This window comes from Salmo trutta, chromosome 10, assembly GCF_901001165.1.
Source record: "Salmo trutta chromosome 10, fSalTru1.1, whole genome shotgun sequence".
NCBI classification, from domain to species: domain Eukaryota; kingdom Metazoa; phylum Chordata; class Actinopteri; order Salmoniformes; family Salmonidae; genus Salmo; species Salmo trutta.
In genome coordinates this window covers 44,370,620-44,388,385 of record NC_042966.1, presented here as the reverse complement: position 1 = coordinate 44,388,385, position 17,766 = coordinate 44,370,620, and the positions used below count along the sequence as shown (strand labels likewise).

Sequence of the window (17,766 nt, the reverse complement as noted above, 5' to 3'; positions counted from 1 at the left end):
TTGGGATAGGGTTATGAATGGTTAAGGGTTAAGGTTTGGGATATGCTAAATTAAAAATAAAAGTGCCGAGCACTGGGATTGGGTTAGGGTTAAAACTGGCACTGGGATTGGGTTAGGGTTAAAACCGAGCACTGGGATTGGGTTAGGGTTAAAACTGAGCACTGGGATTGGGTTAGGGTTAAAACTGAGCACTGGGATTGGGTTAGGGTTAAAACTGGCACTGGGATTGGGTTAGGGTTAAAACTGGCACTGGGATTGGGTTAGGGTTAAAACTGAGCACTGGGATTGGGTTAGGGTTAAAACTGAGCACTGGGATTGGGTTAGGGTTAAAACCGAGCACTGGGATTGGGTTAGGGTTAAAACTGAGCACTGGGATTGGGTTAGGGTGTTAGCTTTAAAATGGCAAACGTAAAGTCTCCATCCCATGTCAAAATGTGTAGAATTGCAGGAAATTAGCTTTAAACTTACAACATGTCCTCTCCACCAACCAGAGGGGTGTGTGAACAGGTTGTGTCATAAACAATGCTTGCGCCCATAGAATTAAACGTGGCGCTCGCAGGGGAAGGCGTGTGATGTTCCCCAATACTGGAAGTGGGGCCTGGACTTAAAATGTTTGGTAACCCCTGACCTATGGTAGAAACTATTCTCCCAGTCCACTACACCTGTCCCCAGGGGTTGCAAATCAGCTGGACCGGTTCTCAATCTCTTCATTCAAAGACTCAGTCATGGACACTCTTACTGACAGTTGTGGCTGCTTCACGTGATGTATTGTTGTCTCTACCTTCTTGCCCTTTGTGTTGTTGTCTGTGGCCAATAATGTTTGTACCATGTTTTGTGTTCTACCATGCTGTGCTTCTGCCATGTTGTGTTTCTACCATGTTGTGCTTCTGCCATGTTGTGCTTCTGCCATGTTGTGTTTCTACCATGTTGTGTTGCTACCATGTTGTGATGCTACCATGTTGTGCTGCTACCATGTTGTGTTGCTACCATGTTGTGTTTCTACCATGTTGTGCTTCTGCCATGTTGTGTTGCTACCATGTTGTGCTGATACCATGTTGTGCTGATACCATGTTGTGTTTCTACCATGTTGTGCTGATACCATGTTGTGTTGCTACCATGTTGTGTTTCTACCATGCTGTGCTTCTGCCATGTTGTGTTGCTACCATGTTGTGCTGATACCATGTTGTGCTGATACCATGTTGTGTTTCTACCATGCTGTGCTTCTGCCATGTTGTGTTTCTGCCATGTTGTGTTTCTGCCATGTTGTGCTTCTGCCATGTTGTGTTGCTACCATGTTGTGTTCCTACCATGTTGTGTTGCTACCATGTTGTGTTGCTACTATGTTGTCGTCTTCGGTCTCTCTTTATGTAGTGTTGTGGTGTCTCTTGTTGTGATGTGTGTTTTGTCCTATAATTATATACAGTATATATATATATTTTATTTTTAATCCCAGGCCCCCGTCCCCACAGGAGGCCTTTTGGTCAGCCGTCATTGTAAATAAGAATTTGTTCTTAACTGACTTGCCTAGTTAAATAAAGGTTAAATAAAGGTTAAATAACATAAATGGAGATGGGACAGAGGACACAACAACAGGGTTCAGATCAGTTCAATTATAATGCAGGTAATCCAGTTTTCCTCATTGCTTTTCAATTACTAAATTATAATTTGATATTACTTCTTGAATTGACTGAATGTAACCCTGTATGATACTTATTAGAATTAGGACTGTGGTGTTATTAACCTAGGAATATAAAATAATACCGTACAACACCCAGTACTGTGTTGATATAGTATTTATTTACACTTGTTCATTTTTTCATTTAACCTTTTATTTAACTAGGCAAGACAGTTAAGAACAAATTGTTATTTACAATGGCGGCCTACTCCGGCCAAACCCGGACGACGCTGGGCCAGTTGTGCGCCTTCCAAGCTCATATACATCTTTGGCACCAGTGATAGAGTATTTTTTTTTTCACCTTTCAACTTCACTGCGTGTTGTACGGTATTATATTCCCATTTTGCCACAACTTTGGAAGTATGCTTGGGGTCATTGTCCATTTGGAAGACCCATTTGCGACCAAGCTTTAACTTCCTGTCTGATGTCTTGAGATGTTGCTTCAATATATTCACATCATTTTCCTACCTCATGATGCCATCTATTTTGTGAAGTGAACCAGTCCCTCCTGCAGAAAAGCACCCCCACAACATGATGCTGCCACCCCTGTGCTTCACGGTTGGGATGGTGTTCTTTGGCTTGCAAGCCTCTGTCACGTCCTGACCAGCAGAGGGAGTAGTTGTGTAGTATTTTGGTCAGGACGTGGCAGAAGAAGTCTTTGTATGTGTGTACTGGGATGTCGGTTTCAATGTTGGTCTGTGTGAAACAGCTCAACTCACAGGTCAAGCTTTCGAGGTGCCCTTCGCTATCGAACAGGATATCTCTGCTCCTCCTGGGCTTCCGGTGGTGGGCCAGATTCGGGTGGAAGGTCAGGCTCTGTCTCTCCCGTACATCCACAGTCAGGAGAATAGTCCTGGGGGTCGTTATTGTTCTTGTTCTCTCGGCATGTCTCTGCTGGGGCGTTGGACCGTAGCAGATGATCCACATGAACGTTGACATGGCGATGACCAATTTGGACTTGGTAAGTCAAAGGTCCTCTGCGTTGCAAGATCACACCTGAGTTCCACAGGTGCTTGCACTACAAGGTGCTCTCCAATGGTTGGTGCTGACACGAGGACGTCGTCCATGAAGCACACAACATTGTCTATACCGTCCAAGATCTGATCCATTGTATGTTGGAATATCGCTGGAGCTGTCAAGATTCCATAGGCCAAGTGATTGAATCTGAATAGTCCCTTGTGTGTATTGATGGTCAGATAATGTTCTGACTCTGGATCCAGCTTCAGTTGCTGATAAGCGAATGCCAGGTCCAGCTTACTGAAAACCTTCCCACCAAGCTAGAGTGGCAAACAGATCCTCAGCGTTTGGTAGTGGATATTCCTCTGGTAGTATGCAGCGATTTACTGTGACCTTGTAGTCTCCTCACATTCTGACGTTCTTGTCTTTCTTTGGGACTACAACGATCGGAGCGGCCCAGTCGCTCCTCGCTACTTTCATGATGATGTTATTCTTCTGTAGGCGGTTCAGTTCCTTCTCTAATGCTTCCTTAAGAGCATATGGAACTGGACGTGTGTCACGTCCTGACCAGCAGAGGGTGTTGTTGTGTAGTTTTGGTCAGAACGTGGCAGAGTATGTCTGTGTATGTGTGTTCTGGGTGTTGTATTTCTATGTGGGTCTGTGTGGCTCTCGATCAGGGACAGCTGGTGATCGTTGTTCCTGATTGGGAGTCATATATTTAGGAGTATGTTTGTCACTTGGGTTTGTGGGTGGTTGTGCTAACACTGCTAGTCTTTTTGTTTGCAGTAAGCATGTTAGCCTGTTGTGAGTTTTGTGTTTATTGTTTTCCTGTGTATACTTTGCTTTAATTTATTATTCTTTACATTAAAAGATGAGTATCCACATTCCGCCTGCAGTTTGGTCCATTCAACACGGCTTCAACAATTATGACAACGTGGTTTGTGAAAGATAGGCTTGGTTCATTCTTGCACTCTGACTTTTGCTGTGAAGTCTTGTATTTTGCCGTAGACGTCTTTAAAAAGTTATTTGTGCTTCTCCAGCTTATAGTGAGTGTAGCTTGACTCACTGGTTTGTCATTTCTGACAGAAAATTTCTCCCAAGTTCAACTTGGTGTTTTGTAGCCAGTTTCTGCCTAGCAAGGCTGATTTTTCTCCTTTAACAATGACAAGCGGAAGCGTCCACTCCTTCCCCTCATACCGGACCGGTACCTGGATCTGCCCTAACACAGGAATAGTGTCACCAGTGTATGAAGAAAGGCGGATGGACGCTGGCTGAAGAGGGCACTCTTTTAGTTTTTCTTTGTAGGGTCTCTCTGGAACCAGAGATACAGACGCTCCGGTGTGTCCAGCTGCATTTGTACTGGTTCTCCCGCTAACTCCATGCTGAGATAGATTCCATATTTTTGTTGTTGAGATGTGTACACTGTGAACAGTTCCAATACTGTTTCAGTTGTACCTTCCTCTTCTTGTGCTGCGTCTGACACTTTGCGCTTTTGCTGTGCGTTTTGGAGCTTTACAATGGTCTGCCTCAGCACCGCTCCAGCTCTGTCACCTTTCACCGCAGGTACGGAAGTGTGACACAGGTGGATTGAGACGCATCCAATGCAAAAGAAACGGACAGATTTTTATGGAGATTTTTACTATGCTAATTAGATTTACACGGGGGCGCAGACATAAACCTTAGGGTTAGGTTTAACTCTGTCCAGACCTGGTAGGCCATCCCCTAAAGGGGTTTAACTCTGTCCAGACCTGGTAGGCCATCCCCTAAAGGGGTTTAACTCTGTCCAGACCTGGTAGGCCATCCCCTAAAGGGGTTTAACTCTCTCCAGACCTGGTAGGCCATCCCCTGTACAGGATACATCTCGACCAGCAGACTAGCCTATATCCTGCAGGGGAAACCCAGGCTTCCTCACCAGCCACACCCTGTGATATTTATCGACATAACTACACTAACAACATGCTACTCTACACCATCAGAGGCGTCATATTGTATTGGTGGTGACTCAAATACTGTAAACAGTCATAAAGGGACTTGTGACAAATAGGAAGCCTCGAATGAGGAAACACTCCTCTCCATTCGTACTCAGTCTCTCCCTTGATATATCTCTATCTACATCCCTCTTCTAGTGGTCTCAGTGGATTCCTTCATCATATATTCATTTGAGAATGACTTTAGAGGATGTCTACGTATGGTATTTATCCTCGGGGATTTCTTATCCCGTGTTTGTTGTTTGAACAGTCATGGCCACCGCATGAATAAAGTCCATTGAAAGAGAAGCACACATGAATCATCAGTATGAGTGTTTACAGTCCTCTACACATCCGGTAATCTCTGTTCTACAGTCCTCTACACACCCGGTAATCTCTGTTCTACAGTCCTCTACACATCCGGTAATCTCTGTTCTACAGTCCTCTACACACCCGGTAATCTGTGTTTACAGTCCTCTACACACCCAGTAATCTCTGTTCTACAGTCCTCTACACATCCAGTAATCTGTGTTCTACAGTCCTCTACACATCCAGTAATCTCTGTTCTACAGTCCTCTACACATCCAGTAATCTCTGTTCTACAGTCCTCTACACATCCAGTAATCTCTGTTCTACAGTCCTCTACACACCGGGTAATCTCTGTTCTACAGTCCTCTACACATCCAGTAATCTCTGTTCTACAGTCCTCTACACACCCGGTAATCTCTGTTCTACAGTGCTCTACACACCCAGTAATCTCTGTTCTACAGTGCTCTACACACCCAGTAATCTCTGTTCTACAGTCCTCTACACATCCAGTAATCTCTGTTCTACAGTCCTCTACACATCCAGTAATCTCTGTTCTACAGTCCTCTACACATCCAGTAATCTCTGTTCTACAGTCCTCTACACATCCAGTAATCTCTGTTCTACAGTCCTCTACACACCCAGTAATCTCTGTTCTACAGTCCTCTACACACCCGGTAATCTCTGTTCTACAGTCCTCTACACATCCAGTAATCTCTGTTCTACAGTCCTCTACACATCCAGTAATCTCTGTTCTACAGTCCTCTACACATCCAGTAATCTGTGTTCTACAGTCCTCTACACACCCAGTAATCTCTGTTCTACAGTCCTCTACACATCCAGTAATCTCTGTTCTACAGTCCTCTACACATCCAGTAATCTCTGTTCTACAGTCCTCTACACACCCGGTAATCTGTGTTCTACAGTGATCTCTGAAACCAAGAACCAAATGTGTCCTGAATATCACGAGAGGTTACATACCGTGGGGTTTCACAGAGTGACTTACCGTGCTGAAGTTATCCACTACAGTCCCAAATCTCTCTCTCTTTTCTCTCTCTCTGTCTCTGTCTCTCTCTCTTTCTCTCTCTCTCTGTCTCTGTCTCTGTCTCTCTATCTATCTCCCCCTCTCTCTCTGTCTCTCTCTCTCTCTCCCTCTCTCCCTGGCCTGGCCTGGCCTGTGGGTTTAGAAGAAGGCTGGGGTATTATGAAACCCAGAATTGCAATTTGTTTACAATATTCTTTACCACCCTATGTTGACAGAGAAATTGTAGTCTTGGTAGTCTATGTAGTAGCCTACACTGATCAGATCAAGTTAGATATTTAAAAAAAAAATGTTTTAACTTTATTTAACGAGGCAAGTCAGTTAAGAACAAATTCTTATTTTCAATAACGGCCTACCGGGGAACAGTGGGTTAACTGCCTTGTTCAGAGGCAGAACGACAGATTTGTACCTTGTCAGCTCGGGGGATTTGATCTTGCAACCTTTCAGGTACTAGCCCAACACTCTAACCACTAGGCTACCTGTCTCTAACCACTAGGCTACCTGTCTCTAACCACTAGGCTACCTGTCTCTAACCACTAGGCTACCTGTCTCTAACCACTAGGCTACCTGTCTCTAACCACTAGGTTACCTGTCTCTAACCACTAGGCTACCTGCTCTAACCACTAGGCTACCTGCTCTAACCACTAGGCTACCTGTCTCTAACCACTAGGCTACCTGTCTCTAACCACTAGGCTACCTGTCTCTAACCACTAGGCTACCTGCTCTAACCACTAGGCTACCTGCTCTAACCACTAGGCTACCTGTCTCTAACCACTAGGCTACCTGTCTCTAACCACTAGGCTACCTGTCTCTAACCACTAGGTTACCTGCCTCTAACCACTAGGTTACCTGCTCTAACCACTAAGCTACCTGTCTCTAACCACTAAGCTACCTGTCTCTAACCACTAAGCTACCTGTCTCTAACCACTAGGCTACCTGTCTCTAACCACTAGGCTACCTGCTCTAACCACTAGGCTACCTGTCTCTACCACTAGGCTACCTGTCTCTAACCACTAGGCTACCTGCTCTAACCACTAGGCTACCTGCTCTAACCACTAGGCTACCTGCTCTAACCACTAGGCTACCTGCTCTAACCACTAGGCTACCTGTCTCTAACCACTAGGCTACCTGCTCTAACCACTAGGCTACCTGCTCTAACCACTAGGCTACCTGCTCTAACCACTAGGCTACCTATCTCTAACCACTAGGCTACCTGTCTGTAACCACGAGGCTACCTGTCTCTAACCACTAGGCTACCTGCTCTAACCACTAGGCTACCTATCTCTAACCACTAGGCTACCTGTCTCTAACCACTAGGTTACCTGCCTCTAACCACTAGGTTACCTGCCTCTAACCACTAGGCTACCTGTCTCTAACCACTAGGCTACCTGTCTCTAACCACTAGGCTACCTGCTCTAACCACTAGGCTACCTGCTCTAACCACTAGGCTACCTGTCTCTAACCACTAGGCTACCTGTCTCTACCACTAGGCTACCTGTCTCTAACCACTAGGCTACCTGCTCTAACCACTAGGCTACCTGCTCTAACCACTAGGCTACCTGCTCTAACCACTAGGCTACCTGCTCTAACCACTAGGCTACCTGCTCTAACCACTAGGCTACCTATCTCTAACCACTAGGCTACCTGTCTGTAACCACTAGGCTACCTGTCTGTAACCACTAGGCTACCTGTCTGTAACCACTAGGCTACCTGTCTCTAACCACTAGGCTACCTGTCTCTAACCACTAGGCTACCTGTCTCTAACCACTAGGCTACCTGTCTCTAACCACTAGGCTACCTGTCATCCCCCTCTAACCACTAGGCTACCTGTCTCTAACCAGGTACTAGCCCAACACTCTAACCACTAGGCTACCTGTCTCTAACCACTAGGCTACCTGTCTCTAACCACTAGGCTACCTGCCTCTAACCACTAGGCTACCTGCTCTAACCACTAGACTACCTGCTCTAACCACTAGGCTACCTGTCTCTAACCACTAGGCTACCTGTCTCTAACCACTAGGCTACCTGTCTCTAACCACTAGACTACCTGCTCTAACCACTAGACTACCTGCTCTAACCACTAGGCTACCTGTCTCTAACCACTAGGCTACCTGTCTCTAACCACTAGGCTACCTGTCTCTAACCACTAGGCTACCTGTCTCTAACCACTAGGCTACCTGTCTCTAACCACTAGGCTACCTGTCTCTAACCACTAGGCTACCTGCCTCTAACCACTAGGCTACCTGCCTCTAACCACTAGGCTACCTGCCTCTAACCACTAGGCTACCTGTCTCTAACCACTAGGCTACCTGCCTCTAACTTGCCTGCCTCTAACTTGCCTGCCTCTAACTTGCCTGCCTCTAACTTGCCTGCCTCTAACTTGCCTCTAACTTGCTCACATTGTATATAGTCTTATTTATTTATTTATTTTTATTTTTTATTTTTTTCTACTGTATTATTGACTGTATGTTGTTTACTCCATGTGTAACTCTGTGTTGTTGTATGTTGTCGAACTGCTTTGCTTTATCTTGGCCAGGTCGCAATTGTAAATGAGAACTTGTTCTCAACTGGCCTACCTGGTTAAATAAAGGTGAAATAAAAAAACATAAAAAAATAACCACTAGACTACCTGTCTCTAACCACTAGGCTACCTGCCGCAGTCAAATATGACCCAGGCCTAATGTCGTCCAAGAAGATGTGATTAGATAGAAGTGTATGTTTACTTTACAACACAAGGTTGACCTTAGACCTGACATTCCACATCCAGAACATTTTCATGAGCAGTACATTTTACATTTTGGTCATTTACTAGACACTCTTATCCAGAACGACTTACATTAGTGCATGAGTAACCTGCAAATATCCAGATTAAATAGGCCTAAATCATTTGGCTCTGTTTTGACAATCATTTGCCTTTTTTTACTCATGTAGAAAAACTGTCTGAATTCCATGGCGTAACCTAATTGAGTTTATCCAGGTCTGCATTTTGTAAATGACCCCTGCTGGTAGACATGGTTACTACAACAGGCTGGAAACATCCTGAACATCATAACCCCCATACAGCTTCCCTGTACTGTAAGAGGTAGGTACAGACAAAATCATCATTAATCTAATATATAAAAACACAGATAATGACTTTATATGGCCCCTGACATTGTAAATATATGCTATTCTAGCAGCATTATTCATCTAATTAATGCATGTATGAACGTTTTATCTGTTAATTTATATTTATCTATTTTTGACGCTGTTTTACAAGTGCACTTCACTTCCAAAGACGCGTTATAAAAGTCTTGTGTCACTACTGTATGTAACGCCTGGCTGTCATAGGGACAGTTGGCTAACCAAAGGCCTATAGAAAACGTTATATATCTGTGTTTATAGTCTACATTTCATACTGTACTGATATTGATCTATGTTATGTTACGTCCTGCCTACTGTAAATCAATTTATCATCTATAGACCCAACCCTGGACATGTGGCCATGTTTTCACCGATCAACACACAACGCAGAGGCGTTTTAAATCTACACAGGTCGTAGGGAAGAAGGCCATCTACCGGACAATTACCGATCAACCGTGTCAGTCTACCTGTATGGGGTTACGGACTGCTGCGTTAAGGTTCAACTGGAATATTAAGGCTGTAGTCGGACTTTATATTCATCCACCCGTTATGATACTCAAACAGATGAATTGACTGGTTGATTGTTTTGATGCATATGCCTTAAAAAAAACACAAAAAAGTGTTCATATTCACACTAAATACTTTTGAACGAGTAAACGTTGAGTAGAAAGCAACAGTTCCGGACATAGAAATCTGTGTCCATATTGTCGGGTAAAACACTCGCTCTGACTTGCAGACAGACCACGCCTGAAACTAGGGGCGTAGAAGGAATTTCTACTTTTCCACCAGTGAACCACATCCCAACTATTTTCCTCTTTTCACTGTGTCGACGCAGTCAGTCACCCGACCCGAGAGAGGACAAGGACAAGGATAATGGCTGGAGTGGCATCAACGTTGGCCAAGAAGAGGGCTTTGGCCGCAGGATTTGGCACTAATGCCAATGCGTCGAAGTACCTAAACCAGGACTTCGAGTCTCTGAGGAGCGAGTGTCTGAGTAGAGGTTCACTTTTCACGGATTCCACTTTTCCAGCAGAACCTGCGTCCTTGGGATTCAATGAGCTTGGGCCGAGATCTTCCAAAACCAGAGGTGTGCAATGGAAACGACCTGGGGTAAGTTACTGCCTTTATTAAGCACAAGTAAAATGTCAACTCTATGGCTGGATTTGTATTGATCAAAATACACCAAAGCGTTATCTATCTCTGGGAAAAACATTATTTTTTACAACAAATAACTATATATATATATATATATATATATATATATATATTTGATAAAACCGTATACCAAACAAAACAGACAAACTTTATACACAGGAAGTTGATCTACAACAGAAACAAGATAGGATGTAAGGTAAATATGATCAAACACAAGTTAACCAAGCTTAAACAGCCAAGAAAATGGATTTATGGTTTAAACAAAAACTCAGAACTTCCAACCAGATCAAAAACAGCTAGGATCCAGAACATTATGTCACCTCTCCCCTAACCAGAAACCAGACGTCTTTGTATGACCAGTTGAGAACCGGTATACTGGTAATTGAAGTAGGTAGGTTCAATGACATAGATGAAGAAGAGGGACTGTGTATTGTCTGTGATTTAGGGGAGGTAGAGAATTAACTTTTTTATTTGATAGTTCTTTATGTGATAATCTGAGAGCTGTACTGTTTGATAAAATGTTGCAAAGGAAACAGGAATTATCCTGGATTAGAGATGAAGGAAAAACTTTAATGTCTATTTAGAAAATAGGTTTTCCTGGCTACACGTTTTATCTTCAAGGCTTGGAAGATGCGACAAGACAAGATCTATACACGAAATGTTTCTGTTTAGTTTTCTCAATTGTTTTCCGCTGCCATATTAATGTGTTTATATGTACAGTACCAGTCAAAAGTTTGGACACACCTACTCATTCAACGGTTTTTCTTTATTTTTTACTATTTTCTACATTGTAGAATAATAATGAAGACATCAAAACTATGAAATAACACATATGGAATCATGTAGTAACCAAAAAAGTGTTAAACAAATCAAAATATATTTTCTATTTGAGATTCTTCTAAGTAACCACCCTTTGCCTTGATGACAGCTTTGCGCACTCTTGGAATTCTCCCAACCAGCTTCATGAGGTAGTCACCTGGAATGCATTTCAATTAACGTGTGCCTTGTTAGAAGTTCATTTGTGGAATTTCTTTCCTTCTTAATGAGTTTGAGCCAATCAGTTGTGACAAGGTAGGGGTGGTATACAGAAGATAGCCCTATTTGGTAAAAGATCAAATCCATATTATGGCAAGAACAACAAACAAGAACGTCTCTCTCATGGCTAACTACCAGGAAGTTTGAAAAGACAGGCGTGGTGATACACAAAGCAACTCAAACAACATTGAAATTGCATCAATTATATATTTTTTTATACATCTTCAGTTTGGCATTTCTCTTGTGATGCGGTTCACATCAGCACTGACAGATGTGTTGACTTGACAACTGCGTCTGAGTTTTGAACGACTACCCCCCACCCTTTTGTTCCATGCTGGCTGAAGACCCAGCTAGCCAGTAACTAGCTAACAGCAAACAGATGAAGAACCAGCTAGCCAGTAACTAGCTAACACCAGACAGATGAAGACCTAGCTAGCCAGTAACTAGCTAACACCAGACAGATGAAGACCTAGCTAGCCAGTAACTAGCTAACACTAGACACAGATAAAGACCTAGCTAGCCAGTAACTAGCTAACACCAGACACAGATAAAGACCTAGCTAGCCAGTAACTAGCTAACACCAGACACAGATAAAGACCTAGCTAGCCAGTAACTAGCTAACACCAGACAGATGAAGACCTAGCTAGCCAGTAACTAGCTACCACCAGACAGATGAAGACCTAGCTAGCCAGTAACTAGCTAACACCAGACAGATGAAGACCCAGCTAGCCAGTAACTAGCTAACACCAGACAGATGAAGACCCAGCTAGCCAGTAACTAGCTAACACCAGACAGATGAAGACCCAGCTAGCCAGTAACTAGCTAACACCAGACACAGATAAAGACCTAGCCACCCAGTAACTAGCTAACACCGGACAGATGAAGACCTAGCTAGCCAGTAACTAGCTAACACCAGACAGATGAAGACCTAGCCAGCCAGTAACTAGCTAACACCAGACAGATGAAGACCTAGCTAGCCAGTAACTAGCTAACACCAGACAGATGAAGACCTAGCTAGCCAGTAACTAGCTAACACCAGACAGATGAAGACCTAGCTAGCCAGTAGCTAGCTAACACCAGACACAGATGAAAGGGGAAACATATAAGTATCTTTGCCATAGATGAATAGGGTAAACTTTTAATTATATTTGTTGACACCCTATAATCAAAAGTTGGCACCAGTAGAGTAGCTATCTAGCTGCAAACACGCCTTCTCCGATGTTGGTTACAACGCTGTACTTATTTAAATTAGTTAAGAGAATATCATGTTACCGATTGGTGTATTAAAATGAGAGTTAAGGTGATGTCACCTTGTCCTCTTAATAATGAATCCAAGTGTTTGACTTGGGGGGAGGGGACCAGTAACTTTATGATCAAACTTTATCAATGTAGAAGAAACAGTCAGTTTTTATACTTTGATCTGGTTTCCTTCAAATATCATCACATTTCAGGAGAAACATGATTTTTGACTGTTCATTTAAGGGTTCATAAGGCTTAACAGGCTTTACATTATAGGGTTGCCTTTGCTTTAATGTTTTCAGCCTATGCAGCATTTTTCAAATAATATTCAATTTTATTTAGAAAAAGCCAGAATCTGGGCTTTTCTTTTTCCCACTTGTGTTTCTGTACATAATATGTATCAGACATTATGAAGAGATGTATGTATGCATGCATGCATCATGTATATCAAGTGTGTATATGTGTGTATATATATATATATATATATATATATATATATATATATATATATACTTTGTTCTGATCCAAATCTTTATCATCAAACAAAAGTCCTCACTGGAAATATGTCTTTGTAGCCTAAGTCAGTGATGTCACAGCAGTCTGATGGGCGTGTCTGATGGGCGTTTCCAGATGCTTGTTGGGCGTAAAGGAACCACTTCATCATTCTATCCTATCCAAAACAACTGAAACTTTACCGAACGGCTAAATGAATGAGGAACACGGTCAGGGTGACTCATACTCCAACTATTTGGATGGGACTTTGGCGTTAGTCATCTGATCCCCACACCTTTTTTGTTTTGTCGGCCAACAGATCAACTCTTAGACAGTGAACTTTTGAAACAATTGAGGTTACATTAGGTCATTGTGGACCATGCGCCTTACTTGTGCGTGCATGACTTTTAATGTTTTATCAGTCTACCAGTCTACCAGTCTTCATTCCTATGTGCTTTTATTTCATAACTATTATTGATAATGACTAATCCTCCTAGTCAAATCTGCTAGGAATGTTACTGTCTAGTGAAAATCAGACTTTTAAAAAGTTAATATTCTGTTAACTCACACCCAGATAATGTTGTTGACTCATCCTATACTCGTATTTGTGGCCAAGCATAAATAGGAGAATAACCCGCCCCCCACCGCCATATCTAACAAACTATGTAAAAAAATGCTTGCTATGGTGAAATCCTGAGCTATGTTGAAATCCTCCTGAGCCAATCAGCGGTCTACTCGCATGAATGGTTTTATTGACCGGTATACGCTCCCACACCATTCAAAAACAGAAAAGCTGCTTTTTTTAACATACTTAGTTTTAATTCCCCCCCCCCAAATTGTAATTATTTCACTCATATTGTAATTAATTATAGGTCATGTGACCCGATTCAGGAAACTAGGCGTTTGTCGCTAATCGCGACTTCGCAGGAGAGCAGTTTGAACGTACTTTAAAAAAAAAATTTAAATAGAAATCTGGAAACACTGGACAGTTGCTTTTAAAAGTTCATAACACAGTCTTAAACATGTATTGGTCCCTGAATAGTAGAGTTGATAATATATCAAACGCAGTGCTCTATAAAATAAACGAGGTTACACTAGTAGCTCATTGTGCAGATATCCCCCCCAGCTAGTGTTTTGCTTTAATTAGGGCTGCAAAGTTTGGAAGCCCCATATCTTTCACAGTCTTACTCATGCTTTGGTCCCTCCCTGAATAGGAGCTGGTGTCCAGGCCAGAGTTCATCGTTGGCGGAGCCTCAAGAACTGACATCTGCCAAGGCGGCTTGGGTAAGTCGCCTTTATATTTGGAACCAAAACAGGAACCACAGGGCCGCCGGTTTGTAACAGTATCCAATGATTTCAGCTGTGAGGAGGAGATGGTATAGTAAAAGTTAATGTGATTGATCACAACATATGTAATAACATTCAGTTGTTGCTTTAAACAGTTATTACACAGGTGATTTGGTTTCCTAGACTACCACTGAACAGCCTCCATGTCAGGTTGTTATCTCTGTCATGAGGTATAATAATATAAAACATGTCAGATTGTTATCTCTCTAATGATGTATAATAATATAAAACATGTCAAGTTGTTATCTCTCATGAGGTATAATAATATAAAACACGTCATGTTGTTATCTCTGAGGTATAATATAAAACATGTCAGGTTGTTATCTCTGAGGTATAATATAAAACATGTCAGGTTGTTATCTCTGAGGTATAATATAAAACATTTCAGGTTGTTATCTCTGTCATGAGGTATAATAATATAAAACGTGTCAAGTTGTTATCTCTGAGGTATAATATAAAACATGTCAGGTTGTTATCTCTGTCATGAGGTATAATAATATAAAACGTGTCAAGTTGTTATCTCTGAGGTATAATATAAAACATGTCATGTTATCTCTGAGGTATAATAATATAAAACATGTCATGTTGTTATCTCTGTAATGAGGTATAGTAGAAAATATGGACAAACCGAGATATCTCTATGGAAACCAGCTCAGTTACCGTGCTGGGAGGAAGTCGTAACAGAGTCAGTTGTTCACGAGTTGAAACCCACTTCCCTTTTCCATTTACTCTCAACCAGCCTCGCCCTCAACCGTTTACACATCTTCTCCAACAAAGAAGATGTTGTGATTTCTGACAAAGCGAGACGAGCTTTGGCATGGTGTTTTTTGTGTGTGTGTGTGTGTGTGTGTGTGTGTGTGTGTGTGTGTAGGCTTTATCATCCTCTGTCCTGTTACCTTTTTTTATGCAGTTTTTAATACAGTGAATAAAGGGTCCTCTTATTCCCAGAATGCTTCTGGTTATCCAGTCGCCACAGGAGCCGAGTGTGAGAGTTGTGAGGATGTGGCTGGTAGAAAGCAGTAGTTGCCCAGAGCAGGGTAGACTAGTGTACTGTCCTCTCATTAATCCAGCAGGGTAGACTAGTGTACTGTCCTCTCATTAATCCAGCAGGGTAGACTAGTGTACTGTCCTCTCATTAATCCAGCAGGGTAGACTAGTGTACTGTCCTCTCATTAATCCAGCAGGGTAGACTAGTGTACTGGCCTCTCATTAATCCAGCAGGGTAGACTAGTGTACTGGCCTCTCATTAATCCAGCAGGGTAGACTAGTGTACTGTCCTCATTAATCCAGCAGGGTAGACTAGTGTACTGTCCTCTCATTAATCCAGCAGGGTAGACTAGTGTACTGTCCTCATTAATCCAGCAGGGTAGACTAGTGTGCTGTCCTCATTAATCCAGCAGGGTAGACTAGTGTACTGTCCTCTCATTAATCCAGCAGGGTAGACTAGTGTACTGTCCTCTCATTAATCCAGCAGGGTAGACTAGTGTGCTGTCCTCATTAATCCAGCAGGGTAGACTAGTGTACTGTCCTCTCATTAATCCAGCAGGGTAGACTAGTGTACTGTCCTCTCATTAATCCAGCAGGGTAGACTAGTGTACTGTCCTCTCATTAATCCAGCAGGGTAGACTAGTGTACTGTCCTCTCATTAATCCAGCAGGGTAGACTAGTGTACTGGCCTCTCATTAATCCAGCAGGGTAGACTAGTGTACTGTCCTCTCATTAATCCAGCAGGGTAGACTAGTGTACTGGCCTCTCATTAATCCAGCAGGGTAGACTAGTGTACTGGCCTCTCATTAATCCAGCAGGGTAGACTAGTGTACTGTCCTCTCATTAATCCAGCAGGGTAGACTAGTGTACTGTCCTCTCATTAATCCAGCAGGGTAGACTAGTGTACTGTCCTCTCATTAATCCAGCAGGGTAGACTGGTGTACTGTCCTCATTAATCCAGCAGGGTAGACTAGTGTGCTGTCCTCATTAATCCAACAGGGTAGACTAGTGTACTGTCCTCTCATTAATCCAGCAGGGTAGACAGGTGTACTGGCCTCTCATTAATCCAGCAGGGTAGACTAGTGTACTGGCCTCTCATTAATCCAGCAGGGTAGACTAGTGTGCTGTCCTCATTAATCCAGCAGGGTAGACTAGTGTACTGTCCTCTCATTAATCCAGCAGGGTAGACTAGTGTACTGGCCTCTCATTAATCCAGCAGGGTAGACTAGTGTGCTGTCCTCTCATTAATCCAGCAGGGTAGACTAGTGTACTGGCCTCTCATTAATCCAGCAGGGTAGACTAGTGTACTGGCCTCTCATTAATCCAGCAGGGTAGACTAGTGTACTGTCCTCATTAATCCAGCAGGGTAGACTAGTGTACTGTCCTCTCATTAATCCAGCAGGGTAGACTAGTGTACTGTCCTCATTAATCCAGCAGGGTAGACTAGTGTGCTGTCCTCATTAATCCAGCAGGGTAGACTAGTGTACTGTCCTCTCATTAATCCAGCAGGGTAGACTAGTGTACTGTCCTCTCATTAATCCAGCAGGGTAGACTAGTGTGCTGTCCTCATTAATCCAGCAGGGTAGACTAGTGTACTGTCCTCTCATTAATCCAGCAGGGTAGACTAGTGTACTGTCCTCTCATTAATCCAGCAGGGTAGACTAGTGTACTGTCCTCTCATTAATCCAGCAGGGTAGACTAGTGTACTGTCCTCTCATTAATCCAGCAGGGTAGACTAGTGTACTGGCCTCTCATTAATCCAGCAGGGTAGACTAGTGTACTGTCCTCTCATTAATCCAGCAGGGTAGACTAGTGTACTGGCCTCTCATTAATCCAGCAGGGTAGACTAGTGTACTGGCCTCTCATTAATCCAGCAGGGTAGACTAGTGTACTGTCCTCTCATTAATCCAGCAGGGTAGACTAGTGTACTGTCCTCTCATTAATCCAGCAGGGTAGACTAGTGTACTGTCCTCTCATTAATCCAGCAGGGTAGACTGGTGTACTGTCCTCATTAATCCAGCAGGGTAGACTAGTGTGCTGTCCTCATTAATCCAACAGGGTAGACTAGTGTACTGTCCTCTCATTAATCCAGCAGGGTAGACAGGTGTACTGGCCTCTCATTAATCCAGCAGGGTAGACTAGTGTACTGGCCTCTCATTAATCCAGCAGGGTAGACTAGTGTGCTGTCCTCATTAATCCAGCAGGGTAGACTAGTGTACTGTCCTCTCATTAATCCAGCAGGGTAGACTAGTGTACTGGCCTCTCATTAATCCAGCAGGGTAGACTAGTGTGCTGTCCTCTCATTAATTCAGCAGGGTAGACTAGTGTACTGTCCTCTCATTAATCCAGCAGGGTAGACTAGTGTACTGTCCTCATTAATCCAGCAGGGTAGACTAGTGTACTGTCCTCATTAATCCAGCAGGGTAGACTAGTGTGCTGTC

At 43.1% G+C, this 17,766-nt stretch overlaps 1 protein-coding gene across 1 annotated transcript in view; it reads left to right on the top strand.

Annotated features, from left to right (window-relative positions):
* The first annotated feature begins 9,810 nt into the window (after window positions 1-9,810).
* Window positions 9,811-17,766, top strand: part of LOC115201755 (calpain-2 catalytic subunit) — a 47,706-nt gene continuing 39,750 nt past the window's right edge. Inside the window, exons 1-2 of the mRNA XM_029765643.1 lie at window positions 9,811-10,180; window positions 14,206-14,275. Of these exons, the coding sequence (XP_029621503.1) occupies window positions 9,944-10,180; window positions 14,206-14,275 (307 nt within the window). The 5' untranslated portion in view covers window positions 9,811-9,943. The remainder of the gene's footprint in view (window positions 10,181-14,205; window positions 14,276-17,766) is intronic.